Source organism: Ursus maritimus, unplaced genomic scaffold, assembly GCF_017311325.1.
Source record: "Ursus maritimus isolate PB19 unplaced genomic scaffold, ASM1731132v1 scaffold_22, whole genome shotgun sequence".
In the NCBI taxonomy this organism is placed as follows: Eukaryota; Metazoa; Chordata; class Mammalia; order Carnivora; family Ursidae; genus Ursus; species Ursus maritimus.
This window is the reverse complement of record NW_024424675.1, coordinates 25,982,981-25,995,147: the sequence shown is the minus strand read 5'-3', so window position 1 is coordinate 25,995,147 and position 12,167 is coordinate 25,982,981. Positions and strand designations below refer to the sequence as shown.

General features: G+C 54.4%; 1 protein-coding gene across 3 annotated transcripts in view; it reads right to left on the bottom strand.

Moving 5' to 3' along the window:
* DLGAP4 (DLG associated protein 4) overlaps positions 1-12,167 on the bottom strand; it is a 64,001-nt gene that overhangs the window by 33,295 nt on the left and 18,539 nt on the right. The window contains exons 1-2 of one of the 3 annotated variants that reach the window (XM_040638261.1): positions 1,221-1,257; positions 202-563 (exon numbers count right to left, since the gene is read on the bottom strand). In XM_040638261.1, the coding sequence (XP_040494195.1) occupies positions 202-563; positions 1,221-1,242 (384 nt within the window). In that variant the 5' untranslated portion in view covers positions 1,243-1,257. Of the gene's footprint in view, positions 1-201; positions 564-1,220; positions 1,258-12,167 lie in introns of those variants that run through there. The other 2 variants (XM_040638260.1, XM_040638262.1) reach the window with 2 other exon arrangements.

Sequence of the window (12,167 nt, the reverse complement as noted above, 5' to 3'; positions counted from 1 at the left end):
AGCCGCAGACTGCAGCACGAGTGGAAATGCAAGGGAGGCGCGGCTATGGGTGGAATTTGGTTCGGCCACTTGGAGCCAACCCCCAAAATACAGACAAACCACTTTGCCCCGGAGACCTAGTGGGCCTCCACCAGATGTAATTACACACAGGCAGGTGCACAGAGTGGGCTGAGGACACAAGAGTGTGAAAGGGACTCCTACTTGTATTCCTATAGATGACAGTTTCCTTTTGGGGATGGCCTCGGGGTGGGATTCGGAGCTGGTCAGCGTCCCTTGTTCACTCTTCAGAGCTGCATGTTTTGGGGGTGGCTCAGGGGCCTCAGGGGCTGGGGTGACTCCGCCCCGCGTCACACTGGGCGGTCGGGTACTGCTGTCCAGGCTGTCCGACGAGTTGCTCAGGCCCGACTGGCTTGTCACCTCACTCTTGTGGTCCTGGCTGTCCAGATAGGTGTCCTGGGCAGACTCAGTACTGCTTTGGACCGTGACAGAGATGAAGGGCTTTGACGTGGTACGTGGAGGGACCGGTGGGGGGGTCTTCTTATACGCCACTAGGCATGATGAACCTGCAGAGAGGGGAGAGGAGGCGCAGGGAGAAGGTAAGGTCCCAACACTCGCGAACCCCTTTAAGTTTGAGGCCCCACCTGACTGGCCCAGCTCTGGACTCAGCTGTTCCCTCAAGGAAGATTTCTGGAGCAGGAGAGTGAGGGTCTGACAGCAGTGACCAAGACAGACAGACACAGGCCCTGCCCACCCTCCTGCTAGGCCAAGGCCAAGTCTAGCTGGAGATGCCAACATGGACCAAAGACCTCCTCCACCTCATAGTCCCATACAAAGTATTCTCCAGCTGGGGCATGGGCTAGATGATAAAGTTCACGGTGCTACAGGCTGTGACAGAGCCTGACCCAGTGCCAGGGAGGCAGTGACAGAGGAGTAGACGGTGGGAGTGCTAAGGAATGTTAACCTTGCTTCCTAAAGCTCACTGAGACCCCTACTGCTCTCCCTGCTTTTCCTCCTCTACCCTCCCTCTGCTTGGACGCCCCCTCCCTGTCTGGTCAAAGACCAACACCTCCTTTAGGGTCCAGCTAACCCTACCCCCATTTTGCTATCGCCCCCCCCCCCAATTATGTGAAAACCCCATATACCAGTCTGCCTCCCTCAAGACTCCACCACACCTGGTCTGATTCCCTATTCTCCACATGATTCAGGGAACCAGGACCTACCACAGGTGGGAGTTGGGGTCATCTCTGATTCTCATTCCAGCCTGGCCTGGGGCTGGCCCACAGGGACAGAACACTGAAGGCCCACAGCTGGCTTCTTAAATGCTCAGCTTTTTGTCTGAAACAGAAGGTGCTGTTCAAACAGCAGTCGCTACTTGCTGTAAGGGGCTGGGTCAGATTGGACAGCTTTTCTCAGCATCTTAACTCCAAATGCCCTTTCCCCCATGAGGACTAAAACAAACCTCTACCCGGGCTGGGAGTGGGAGCCAGATGAGCGACTTTAAGCTCTGCCTTCAAGTGGCTACCAATCATGGTGATGGTGATGGCCCAGTGGAAACCCACAAAACCAGGCCTGGTGCCGCAGGGGCCCCCGGCCGGGCCCAGCAGAAGCCATGCGCCACTGCGAGAATCACTACACAACCCTCTCCGAATGGCTGAGTTACGAAATGGGGACAACATTAAGTGCTGGGGAGGATGTGGGGAAACTGAATCACTCATACACTGCTGCTGGGAATGCAAAATGGTACCGCCACCCTGGAAACCGGTTTGGCAGTTAATTTTTTTTTAAATATTTTATTTTTAAGTAATCTCTATTACTTAGCTCAAACTCACAACCCAGAGATCAAGAGTCACACGCTCTACTGACTGAGCCAGACCAGGCGCCCCTTGGCAGTTTCCTTTAAAACTAAACATGCAGTTATCCTCCAACCCAGCGGCCGCACTCTTGGGCATTTATTTATCCCACAGAAATGGGCACATGTTCACAAAAGAACTCCTACGTGAGTGTTCATGGCAGCTTTATTTGTCCTAGCCGGAAACTAGGAACCACCCAGGTGCCCTTCGGTGACTAGGTTAGCACGCGGTGGCACGTCCAGGCTGCGGACTACTACTGAGCAACGAAAAGGAACCCACTACTGAGGCAGGCAGCAACCGGGATGAATCGTGAGCGAATTAGGCCAAGTGGAAAAGCAGTCTCAGAAAGGTACACACTGTACAGCTCTATCTATAAAGCACTCGAGAAGTGGCCTGATTACAGAGACGGGAGGCAGGCCAGTGGCTGGTGGGGAGAGAAGGGGAGAGGGTAATGCGGAGGCTGGGAGGGACATGGTGTGGCTACAAAAGGGTGACAAGGATCCCCTGTGTGCTAAGAAGGGGGACAGGCGGTGGACATTAGAACCTGCACGGCACTGGACACGAAGTGAGGAGAGGGAAAGTAGTGGAATCGGGATATGTCAGTATTCTGGTTATGATATTATATTAGGTTTGTAAGATTTTACCACTGAGGGAAACTGGCAAGAGTAGATAGGATCCTCTGTATTATTTCTTACAACTGTATGTAAACTGCAATTACCTAAAAATAATTTAATTTAAAAAGCCCTTCCATCCCTCTGACAGACATGTGTTAGGCGGGCCCTGTATAGACTCCAGGAAAGCTAGGAGCAGAGAATTGGCCGTGAAATGAGTGCCTGAACTTAGGTAACAGAGGCCACAGTGGAAGAGCCCGGAAGCCGTGCCTCACGCCTGAGTGTGGAGGTAACAAAGGGCTCTGGGAGCTCAGAGCCAGGAGCACTCAGTTCCCACTCTGCCTAGAATTTCTCAGTCCTGCTGAGGCCTTGAGAAAACTTCAGGGATCCCTCCAGACAGACACACCCCCAGTCTCTCCTTCCGCAGCCTGAGAAGCCTGGCCCATGGGCAGAAGACTGGCAGCAGGGCAGGCAGGAGGCTGGGCTGTGGTCAGCAGGAGCATGAGCTGTCCACATACTGCTCTGCGGGAGAAGGGACAGACCAGCTCAGGGAAGAGGGGCCCCTGTGGTCAGCTGGCCATAAGGGACAGGCTCACACCTCCAAGCTGGGTCATTTGCTGAACTGTACTCAGCAGCATGATGGCTTTGCGCCCACTTACAGATGGGGCATGTGAGGGTCAGAAAGGTCAGACCACTTACCCACAGCTGCTAACATAAGTGGCAACCACCACCCGTTCAGCTGTGCAGCTACCTCACTCTGCTACCCTGGCTTTAGGCCCCTCTCCGCTAGGAGGGGGCTGTGGGTGTCTGGGGCCTGCACTGACCCCCGTGCCCCGCAGCATCCTGCCAGACTCTGGAGCCCATCTGCAGGGGCATGTCCAAGCTGAGACTGGACTGCTGGAGGAGGAAGGGCTTAGACTAAAGGCAGAGGCCTGGCGTCTGGGCCCTGGCAATTACTCATGGAAGTCTGTGGCCCACTCTGGACTTTTCAGTACCCTCATCTGTTCAGTGCACGGGGAGGAGTTCTAACCCAAGTAACAGCACACCGTATTCACACGGCCCTTGACAAACTCAAAGCATTTTCCTATTTGTTTTCATTCAAGGATAGGAGAGATTCCTATCAACTGCAGGAGAGATTCATGCTCTGAATCCCTCTCTCCACTGCCTGAAATTCTACCATGTGAGAGTCATTCCTTTGATGGTAAGGAGCCGGAAACTAAAGGCAGCAGGGAACCAGACAAGCCTGAGTTCAGATCCCAGCTCTGTCCTGTACTAATCTGGTGGCCACAGGGAGGGATGACATAGGCTACATCATTGAGAGTAAGGCTCAGGCCCAGGGCTGGCATGGCTCCTACTAGTTTCTGGTACAGAGGGAGCTAGACCTGGAGTAGGGGTAGGGGGTGGTGAGCCACCACTGGGTCACTGGTCAGAGAGGCTGGGCTGGTTCTCTGACCAACCCTGGGAAAGTTCTCCTGTAAGAGCTGGACATTAAGAGCAGCTTGGTGAAGCCAATGGCTAGCAGTGCCCAGCAGAGCAAGAACTGAGTTCTAAGCTTGGCTGAGGCTGTGGGACCCCAGCCAGGGTCTTTGTCCCCATCTATGGGGTGGTGCTGTAACTGGCCTGGAAGGGTTAGTGTATGCAGGGACCTGTGTGGAAGCGGCATCCCCGCCAGGAGACAGTGGGGTGCCCACAGTCAGGAACCTGGACAGAACAGTGACCCTCCAGCCTCTCGCTCAGGGTTGTCTAGGTCCAGAGTCCTGCAGACACACACTCCGAGGGAAAGTGAACTAGCAGGGGGCCTGGCCACATGGCCAGATGTGATAACAAGAAAGGTGAACATATCTTGGATTTTCTATGGCTCCTGGGGCACAAGTCACAGCCAGATAAGTGATGTGACTAACAGGGAGGATTTTAGGGCCTTAAGGGGGGTTCCTGGGTGGCAGGCATCCCTCAGCTCTGAGCATTATCTTTCCCCAGGGCGGAGAGATGAAAAACAGGCCCACAACTGTCCCTGGCCCTTCCCACATGACACTCCGGCCATTCTGTGTTCCCTGCCCCCACTGCCCTTCTTCCCGCCGTGGGGCTGTTACACACACTGCTCCTTCTACCTGGAAAGTCCCCACTCCTCACACTTCCAATGTCCCTTCTTCAGAGAGGTCTCCTCTGACTGCCCTCTACTCTCAGATCAGCCAGCATCTCCATCAGAGCACCTGTCACATTTGTCATCCACTCATTTAGGCATTTACTTGTTGATGGTTACTTGGGGCTGTTGGGGGAACTCTGTCTGTCTTGGCACAGCAGGTCATATCCCAGGCCCAGGTACTACCTCAAGCTTCACAGAAAGCGCCCAATAATATCTGTTGAATGAGAAAGTGAACCTCATCACTGCTATAAAAACCCTTCAGCTACCCCAAGTCAGGATGATTTAGCTTTAGTGAAGGCTCCCAACACTGCCGAGGAGGTAAGCTTCTTGTCTCCTCCCCCGTTGGGAGCCCTTTCTAAAGCCTGGCCCCGACTGACCACCCATCTCTGCAGCTTCAGAGAACCAAATGCACACTTTCCCAAACACACCACACTCTGCATGCACCCAAGCCTTTGCACATGCGCTTGGCCCACCAGAACCCCTTGGCGGCTCCTTCAGCCAGTCCGTCCACCCAAGCTCTTGCTGGCCCAGGCAGTCTGCCCCTCTCCTTTGTGTGGATCAGCGGGAGCACTCAGGGCTGTGGCTGTGCCCGACTGAGCGTGTGTCCCATGCGTGTCACCAGCCCAGGACCCAGCCCAGAGGGTGCACAGTCACCATTTGCCAATTTGCTGGATCTGGCTAGCACGGCATCTTTCAGGATGGGACCATGGCCCTCCTTGCCCTGGGGAGACACCCTATGTGCCACAATTTGTAACAACGTAGCATGTGGGGCCAACGTTTTTGTCTATTCACTCTGGAAAACTTTCAGATTTGCCCAGGAAACTGAAGAGTGAACATGCCTCCAGCTGAGCCACCGCCCCCAGGGGCTGCATGCTTCCCTGCCCCCATCGCGGCCCGGCCAGTCCGGCAAGCCCAGGCTCAGACAGGAGCGGTTGTGCAATGCCTCCTCCGTGCAGTCAGCCCCCGGCCTCAGACATCCAGAGCAGCCTCCCTGCCCCATAGCGCACAAGTCCTTGCTTCTTCTAAGTAGAAGCTCCCTTTGTCTCATTTCTGCCCTCTGCTTCAAGATTTTATCCAGCAAACTCCATCAGGTCAGCATGAATTTATTTCTGCATTTTTTTTAAATGACTAAACACAGCTTTAGACACTTAGTGGAATGGCTGTGACTCCGTCTCCCAAGAGATACAGACACATCAACCCCAAGCAGGTAGCCCCCTTCAAGGGCCTTGGAGGCCCAGCACGGCCCTCCTGCTTCTGGCAACCGGGGGCCCAAGCTTGGCAGGGGAGCTGAAGAAGAGGCCTAGACTGCTGAAAAGGAGCGGATGCAGGGGGCCCCAGACAGTGCGGGAGCCATGGCAGCAGGCTTGACAGAAGAGGCTGTGGGGCCCACTTCAGCCCCATGTGAACAGAGCTGGCCTCAGAGCCAGAGCTGCATTAACGCCCGCTGCCGGCCCTGACAGGCTTAGGAAAGGGCTTGTCAGAGGAAGGGCTGAGGGCCTGTAAGATCCCCTTCCCTCTCTCACCAGTGAGCAACCTGTCAAACGACGCAGCTACATGGGGCAGCTCATTTGTGTGCTGTGGGAAAAACACAAGGCTCCCACCTACCAGCCTTAAACGCCTCCCTTCTTCCCTCTGTTTCTTCCCCCAAAAGAGGGGAAGTTGGGAGGGAATTCTGAGCAGCTAGGTCAGGATCAGGGACAAGACTGTCCTCTCGGAGNNNNGTGACCCCACATTCCGCCATGTCAGCGGGAAGCCACCTCCCTCGCTGTGCCTGCAGAGTTAGCAAGGCCAGACTCTCCTTTCAAACTCCAGCGAGAGTGCCCGGCAGCACCTCTTACCCCAACACCTCCTGGGAATCCTCCGCCACTCCCCAACCAAGTGCTTCCTGACTGCCTCTCCCGTCCATTCCTTCTCCCCCTGATCTAGAGCCAGCCTCCTGTAGACCACCCAGACTTCTCCTCCCTGGCCCCCAACCTCCTTGTCCTGCCTTTCCAGGCCCTCCTCCACCTAGGCCGGCCATTTGAGAAATCCAACCACGTCACGGCTTAGCCTGAAACCTTTCAGTGTTGCCACAACCCACCCAGTGGACTTGGAACAAACCGCTTAGTGGAGGCACTCAGGGGCCTCCAGAATCGACACCTGCCTCGGACCCCAAAGTGCACAGGGGCCAAGAGGTCACAAAGGTGGCACACTGGGGAAGACACAGCAACAAAGCTCAGGGAGCCCTGGCCCCACCCTCGGAGTCTTGTCCAGAAACCAGGATGCACCCTGTTTGTAATGTTCCAATGCCAACAGTGGACCTTACTGAGCACCGACCAACTGGGCTAGGCCCGAGCAAGCCCTTCTTACACCGTCAACCCTCCTTATTCGTGACTCTATCTGAATTCACCTACTTGAGGACATTCATTTGTAACCTCAGAACCAACACTGGCAGAATTTTTGTGGTCACTGCCAGACGCGCACAGAGGAGCTGAGCCCCCCCCAGGGCACACTTTCCCAGCTCGGCTTGAACAAGGGGACCCCTGCCTTCTTGTTTCAGCTCTCATCCTATAAACCAGGGGGCTTCTCCTGGTCTACTTTGGGGCTATGCTTTTCACATTTTTGTTCTTTCTGTTGGTGATTTCTCTAGAACGCTGAAGCACTGTCTAGTGCTGAGTGCAAGAAGGCTGTGACGGGCCTGTGGAGAAAGTACGTACCCGACAAGCCTCGTTCAGGCATGAGTTATAGCGCTGCTGGCCAATTCAGCGTTAATAAATCATCAGTATTTTTAAACAGAAAGATGCATAATACAAAGTTATGTACTGATTGGTTGGTGGAAACGTGAGCAGAGTCTTGCAGGGCCTCTGCTTCCCCAGGAGCCACGGTTCAGTACTCCTTCGTGAAGTCAGTGTTTGTCAGACTTCATGAACGTGACTACTGTGGATAAGGAGAATGGACTGCACTCTAGCCAACTGAATCCTCAAAATGGGTACATGCGAGGTGGGTGTGTCACGGCTCCGTTTTACAGATGAGACTCAGAGGGCCGAACGATGCCCTAGCTCACCCCCCAGCAAGGCAATGGTGGGGCTGGGGCCTAAACCCGGGCCCCCTGAAGGCTGACCACTACCCTATGCACCACCCCCCCGCAACTGGGTGACGGTCATGTGGAGGCAGCAGCCTTGGGCACATTCATTATTTCACCCAGAAAATGGGGTGTGATACCCAATATGCCCGGAGTAGGAGCCAAAGAGATGACAGACAGGAAGCTTTATCATCATGGGCCGGACCCCCGCAACTACTGTTACCATGGTTTCTGGATGGAGGAGAGAGTGATCACCTCCTGGGGGGACCTCCTGAGGACCCCAGTCACCCAGTGGCAAAGAAATGCGGGGCTTTCACGTGAAGAGATCCTCTGTGAGCCAAGGAGCAGGACGGGACAGCCCCCAAGGCATGAGAAGACTGATGTGGGCAGGGCACAGCTTGGCCAAGTAGGACTGAGGTGATGTCGCTGGTGAAGGGAAGACAGGGACCAAGGCAAGGAGGCCTGAGGGCTGTGTGGAGCATGGGAACAGAGGTATCTTCTTCCTAACCCGCAGCATCCCTCATAAAGTCCCTCCCAACTGGCTCGCAGTCACAGGGTTTTTTGCACCAGACCTGACAGCAGCCAGGAGGGCGGATCTCCCATCTTAATAGCGCAGGGCACCAGGCAGCTCCACGTGAAGCGCCAAGGCCATCTCCAGCTGAGACTGTCCAGAATGAATCTGAATCCTTTCCTCCCCCACAATGGCCTTGCTCTCAGAGAGCGGGGACCTCATGCACTCAGTTACACACTCCAGAAGCCTGGGAATGCCCCCCTTCCCATCCACCTCCATCTGCAAGGCCCTGCCCCTCCCCCCACAAAAGCACATTTGATAGAGCCTGGCTTCTCTCTATCCCCACCAGCCTGGTTCAAGGGGACTGCCACTTTCTGTCCTCTGGCCTTTTTGCTTTGTCAGTGGCCTAACCCACCCACAACCACTCTCCCAACAGCAGCCTGAGAAATTTTTTTAAGTACAAAATGGACTCCTTCCTTCCCTTTCTAAAGCCTTCAAAGGCTCCCCACCCCGTGGAGAATAAACGGCACACCACTCACTTTGGCCTACAATAAGAACTGGCCCCTCCCTGTCCCCCCATCTCCCGCTTTGGTTCCTATACCTTCCCCTTGCTCATTCTATTCCAGCCACACTAGCCTCTCTGCTGTTCCTCAAACATTGAGCATGTGCCCACCTCAGGGCCGCTGAACCTGCTGTGAAATGACCCTATCCTCATCTTTGCATGTCTCTTCCTTCCCATCCTGATCTGTCTCTGCTCTGGAGTCAGGGCCTCAATAGGACCTCTCTAACCACCCTGTGTAAAGCTGTTACACTTTGAGGACTCTGTTTCATTTATGTATTAATCAACTTACTAGTCTTGTCTCTCTCCTACCAGAAAGGGATCCTGAGTATCTAACACAGGCTCCTGAGGGCGGAGACCCTAAACATCTTGTTAATTACAACGCTTTCCCAGCACCAGGCCAAAATATGGCTGGTTCTGTAAATATTTATTGAATAAATGAACAACCCCCCTATTTGACAGTTGGGCAAACTGAGATTCAAGGAAGCAGAATGATCTACTCCTGAGTCTGAGTTGGAATCCAATGCCCAGGGCCAGGGCTTTGAGCTCCTTTTAGGTCAGTCCCAAAACACATGCACGCACACACACACACACGCATGCACGCACGCTACAGGAACACAGTCTGGTGGGCGGTAAAGCCTTGAGTTCAACGCTGCTTGAAGTTGAGCAATGAGGCTGCGGGAATGTTCAATAAACCCTAGGGTTCAATAAACCCTAAGGTTATTTGAAAATAACCATTCCTAAAAGTTGGCAGAGAGAGGAAAGTAAGCAGTGCTTCCAGCAACATTTTCCAGGCAAGAGGTATCACAAGTTCAGATTTAAAAGAATCATTACTGAATGAGTCCTGGCCAGGTGCTATGTCATTCCAGACACAGGCCTGGGAGGGCAGATAATTATCACTGATGTTTTATAGTCAAGGGAGCACGCTTTTCACTTTGAGGAGTGGCAGTGTAGAAAAGCTCTGTTCTGTGAGGCCAAGGTGCCAGGTTCTAAACTCAACGCTGGACACGGTGGGCAGTGTACCTAGCACAGGGCCTGATCCTTTCTGGGCCTTAGTTTCCCCAGCTGTAAACTAAGCAGACTGACCTTAAATGGGGGTCACAAGTTCAGATGTCTACAGGAGACTGGTTATCTAACCCCTCAGGTCCATAGTTGCCATTGGAGACCTGGGTGACAGAAGTCAGAAATCTGGACTTAAAAAATTAATAAAACGCTCATATTTTTAAACAGAAGGAGTTCAGTGAAGTTTTAAAAAACACTGTGCAGGTACCTGCCACCTAATGTGGCACAAAGCTCTGCGACTGCTGGAGCAGCGGTCCTCAGACCTCCTTGCTTTTTCTGGCGCTCTAGCCCCCCCACCCCCCGCCCCAGCTCCCAGGAAGACCGTCTGTAAGAGCCTCCTCCTTGGAAAGGCAGGACACCCCTGGGAACCTTGAAATTAAGGCAGCCAAGAGGGACTTCTGGTGGTGTCTCAGGTCTGGCTGGGTGAAAGCAGAGAAAGCCCCTTCTGGTTGGCAGGCCAGGTCTGGTTTCAGGTTCTTGGCACCAGGGCACAGGTGGTGGGAGAGGACAGGGTCCGGAGTGCAGATGGCCACCCCCTTCCTGGGCCTGGAGCAGCTGCCTGAGGGACCTGCTTGGTTGCACACACCCTCCCCCCCCCCCCCCCCACCACCCCCCCCCCCCCCCCCCCCCCCGAAACAGCTGCTCCTGCTCCTTAGAAGCACTGTTCGCGCCCCAGCTGGGGACAAGGGTGTAAGAGGGTTCTGTCCTGACACGTTCAGGCTAGAGGGGCTAGAGGAAGGGTGAAGCAATGCCCTCCGGGTGGAGCCAGAGTTCAGGGCTGCTGGGTCTCCAGGACGGAAAGCTGCGGGTCAGGAGACTTCACAAGCTCCAGTCTCCCCTGGCTGAGGGTGGCCATGAGTTGGCCTAGCATGAAGCACTTCAAAGGTTTCAGCTCATCACCTCTCTACCAGGCCTACCACCCCCGTTTCAAAGAGGAAAACAGTGAAGCTCAGAGAGAAGTGAGCAACCCGAGGTGGAAAAGCCAGGATCCGAGTTCAGCCTTCTTGATTCCAGAGCCAGGGCTCGCAGCTACTACTACACCACACTGCCCACCGCTGGAGTTTGGTGCCACCTAGCAGGGCCTGGCTGAGATCTTGGCCAGGCCAGTTCCCCAGGCGGGACCTAGACAGGCTTCCGTTCCTGGGGTCCTCAAGCAAGGTTTGACGATTTCCTAAGTTAGAAAGTGGCAGCCTTTGGCTCTGCTGCCCATGGGGGCAGAGGCCTGGTGCCCCCTGGACCAGAACCCTAGCACGTGGAAGGAAAAGGTGGCCCCCACCCCAGTCTGTGACCACTGCTGCCCACGGCCCTTCCTCAGGCCCTTCTCCTCCAGGTGTGTGGTCCCAGACACTCTGGCCCTCTCACCAGAAATCAGAACCCTTGACATGGGTTCCCCAGTTGCCCAGGATTTCCCCAGCCTGGCTCTCATGACAGCTTCAAAGTAAAGCTCAGAGAAGTGAGGCTACCTCTCCCAGATCACACAGCTGGTTGAAGGGGTGCTGGGATTGGAAATGAGGTGGTGGAGCCTCCAAATTCCAGGGTCCGAGGAGATAATAATGCCAGTAATTTTCAGACCAGGTTCTGATGGCCCCCAGGGGGAACTGAGGAAGGCTTTTTTGACTTCCCATCCCACTCTAGGTCCCTCAGAGCGGCTCCCCTTTTCCTTTTTCTCTCCATATGGAATTCCCACACGATACCCTGAGACCCACCACATGACTTCAACCTCCTCATAGTACAAAGAAGGAGACTGCATCACAAAGGCACATGTGTTCTCTGCTGATCGGTGGCAGAGCAGGGACCCTTGCCTGGGGCTCTGAGTGTGGGTGTGTCCCCTCTTCCCCCCAGACTGAGAAAGGAAGATGCCTTTAGGTTCCCAACTTGGGGACCAGCTCCAAGGCATTCAGGGAGGCAGCCCTACCTCCTCCAGCCCCTGACCGGGGGGACCCCAAATAGCATGCTGTCCTCAAAATCCATTTCTACCATTACTGTAACAGTAGCCGGTAAGCAACCTGTCAGGCAACATTCACTCCTCCCCCATTCCTTTTCTTTTTTTCTTAAGATTTTATATTTAAGCAAGCTCTACACCCAATGTGGGGCTTGAACTTACAAATCCAAGATCACACTCTACCAACTGAGCCAGCCAGGCGCCCCCTCCTTGTCCATTCTGTGTTGGAATCTGCCACAAACACCATCTTATTTATCCTCTGAGACCTGCCTGCAGAGTCTGCTTTGCCAGCAGCTCTGCTCAGGGGCCCCTGCCCTACCCCCCAGGACACCCATTACCACCACCCCTGGGAGTCTGAGCTTTAAAGCGATGCCAGCTTCCAAGCCGCAGTTACTGAATCCTGGCTTTCTCGTTGTATGTCGAAGTTA